This window comes from Muntiacus reevesi, chromosome 2, assembly GCF_963930625.1.
Source record: "Muntiacus reevesi chromosome 2, mMunRee1.1, whole genome shotgun sequence".
Taxonomy (NCBI): Eukaryota; Metazoa; Chordata; class Mammalia; order Artiodactyla; family Cervidae; genus Muntiacus; species Muntiacus reevesi.
The window spans coordinates 72,218,992-72,221,828 of NC_089250.1; the positions used below are offsets into that span (position 1 = coordinate 72,218,992).

General features: G+C 47.7%; 1 protein-coding gene across 1 annotated transcript; it reads right to left on the minus strand.

The window, feature by feature from the left end:
• Positions 1 to 921: 921 nt before the first annotated feature.
• Positions 922 to 2,837, minus strand: LOC136157198 (WAP four-disulfide core domain protein 6A-like). The gene is made up of 3 exons (XM_065919193.1): positions 2,747 to 2,837; positions 1,381 to 1,512; positions 922 to 953 (listed from the first exon to the last, which is right to left on the minus strand). The coding sequence occupies exons 1-3, from the start codon at positions 2,835 to 2,837 to the stop codon at positions 922 to 924; spliced, it is 255 nt and encodes an 84-aa protein (XP_065775265.1).

Consider the following 2,837-nt stretch of genomic DNA (forward strand, 5'->3'; position numbering starts at 1 on the left):
CCAGCGCACAAAGAAGGCGTTGCAGGGGCCAGGAACCTTTGGCAAAGTGCACACATCTGCAGGGAGATTGAGGGGCAGAGCTGTTTGGATGTCTGCCTCCCTAAGGAACATTCCAAGCTCGTGCAGTGGCATGGGGTGGGAGGGCAGCGGAATGCAAATGCATGAAAATTTTAGCGCATGGCACAGAACTCATCCTGCTTGGATGCTTCAGGAATGTTTACAGTAAAAAATCCTGAACGGAAGCATTTACTGAGCAACAGTTTTGTGCACAGTCCTAGGAGGTACAAATAGAGTTCTTTAGAACCTCATAGTCTGACGCACGCTGAGCACACAGTTATTAAATGGTCAGGCACTGTTCTCAATACTTGACATATATTAACACATAGTCTTATGAGGTAGATCCTCTTATCATCTTCATTTTTCAAATGAACAAACTGAGACTCAGAGAGGCTAAATCACTTCCCTAAGGTCACATTATAGATGGTAAGGGATTTGAATATAGATAGTCTGTTGCTTTTAACATTGAGACCAGACCCTTTACCCTGACTGGCAAGGCCCTGCCTTGTCAGAGCTTTCTCTACCTACTGTAGCTTTATTGTTCTCCTCTCTCACCATCTCATGCCCTTCTCTGTTCTCTGGGCTTCCTAGCTTGCGGATGGTGTCTTCTCACACAGGGCCTTTGCACATGCTGTTCCCTGTGCCAGAAATGTCTTCCCTTCCAGTTTTCCTACCTTCTACCCATCTTTCAGATCTTAAATCATGGATTCCTTTCCTGTCCCCCCTAGCTACACTGAGCAAGTGGAGCCCATCATGGGTGTCAGGGCCACTAGTAAATGTTTGTTTAATGAATGAATAACCCTTGATGAACTAGGTCTTCTTTAGAGCTCAACGATGTGAGCAGAAAGAAAAGAGTGTAGGAGATCACAGACGTCTAGGAGAGGCATCCAGAATTTCTACAGACAGAGAGGCCAGAAAAGAAGCTAGGAAATACAGATCATATACCTGCTTTTTATAGCTATCATGTCACCTGCCACCATGCTGGCATTTGATGAGACTTCAATAGCTACTTAGCATCTCAGAGGATCACAAAATACTCACACCTTTCTTAGAAACAGGAAAACTAAGCCCCTTAGAGGGAAAATTGTACTACTCACATCACACACCTAAATAGAGGCAGAAATGAGATAAAACCCACATCTGTCAACACCCTCCCTAGCCCAGCATCAACAGGATTTGTGCCAAGTTGAAGATGCACCCAGTCTCTTGGTCAGAGACCAGTCATCAACAAACCAGGGGAGGAGTACAGCAATACCAGCACAGGTGGTAGAAAGTAAGGGTAGGGGTGAGCGTGTCAGATAGCCCAGGGGATTGGTGAGTTACCTTTGCTGACATCTAAACATTTCTTTCCACAGCTAAACATGCAACACTTCATCTTCTTTGGGCAATCTCTGCTGTTCGTACATAGGTCTCTTTCTTGTATTTCACATCTTACCCTGTTTCGGGGACACTGCCCTGAGGGGCAAAAGGATATACTCGTCGGGAACCTTGAAGGGGCTGGGCCCCTCCCTTCCCAGGGCCAGGACACCATCACCAAAGGAAGGAAGCTCTTTTCACTTCACCTCTCACCTTCAGGGAGCTCAGAATTTTCCCAAAGATACCCCCTCTCCCAACCACATAACCACTCAACATCTGATCTCTAAACCCATCATCTATAAGGTTCCAGGGACAGAGATGCTCGTCCCAGGGCTATTCTGGTCACTTGGCCTTCCTGTATTTGGATGTTCCCTGGCTGGGGGCGGGGGGGGGGGGGGTTTGCAGCTCTCAAGGGTTGCGAACTCCCTTTCTGGAAGCAGGGCTTTTGAATTCTGTGCATCCCTCGGTGTGGCAGGAACTGTTCCTGAACCTTGATTTTCTTCATTTGCTGAGAGGGCTGTTTTGAGGATTCATGTGACAAATCTTGTAAAGCCATTGTCAAGCTGCCGGGGACATCTTCAGCATCCCCATCCAACATCCCCATCCTCCTCCTGCTCATCATTATAACCAGTATTGATTAAGTGTTTACCGTGTCCCTGTTCTTTTCTCTTCAGTCCTCCTTACAGCTCTTCTGGGTAAGCTTTGTCAGCATTCACATTTTGTAAAAAGGAGGTGCTGTAACCTTGCCAAGTTCACACGGCTACCAGGGAGTGGAACAAGATTTGACCCAGCCATGTGTGGCTCCGCTGCTGTCTGGGGGCTGCTTCTCTCTGCTGCTAATGGCAGAGGTCTTCATGTCAGCATTTCAGGGGACTTTCAAAGACCCTTCTTTACCCCAAAGGCAAAGATCCCCTGTAGGTGCAGAGGTGGGGGTGGGGAGACTTTGGAAGGCTACAGGGAGAAGACTTAGAAGTTGATGGAGGTGGTGCTGGGGGGTGGGGAGTGGCCTTTCTTATGGGGAATTTTCCCAAGTTCCCTTAGTCTGTTTCATCCAAACCCTTAGGAAGAAGCCCTCTCATAATGATGGTGGGAAGTCAGTCGCCACAGGCTCAGGTTCCCGCATTCACCAAGGACATCTTAACCAGGAGGAGAGGGGCTAAAAGGAGGTCTCCGGATACCGTTCTTCTTTCTCCCCCCAGGATCCCAGACAGAGGTGGGGGAACATATTTCTAATCAGCAAAAATTTTTGTTCCTTCCTCCTAGCCAAGCTCCGTTTCTCCACTAGGAAGACTGAGTCTTCAATTCTTGCTTTGATATTTCCTTTCATACTTACTTAGAAAGAATGCCTCCACCAGCCCAGGCTCCTGGACACCCCCCAAGAGAATGAATAGTATCAGAATGGGCAAAACTCTGAGGAACCCCAT

What these genes read in the sequence shown, in the direction of transcription:
- LOC136157198 (XM_065919193.1), bottom strand. Translation starts at nt 2,837, where the DNA reads ATGGGGTTCCTCAGAGTTTTGCCCATTCTGATACTATTCATTCTCTTG. An exon ending in GGTGGAGGCATTCTTTCTAA is followed by an intron (nt 1,513 to 2,746) that starts GTAAGTATGAAA and finishes TTTGCCCCTCAG; the next exon opens with GGCAGTGTCCCCGAAACAGG. An exon ending in ATGTTTAGATGTCAGCAAAG is followed by an intron (nt 954 to 1,380) that starts GTAACTCACCAA and finishes CTCTGTCTGTAG; the next exon opens with AAATTCTGGATGCCTCTCCT.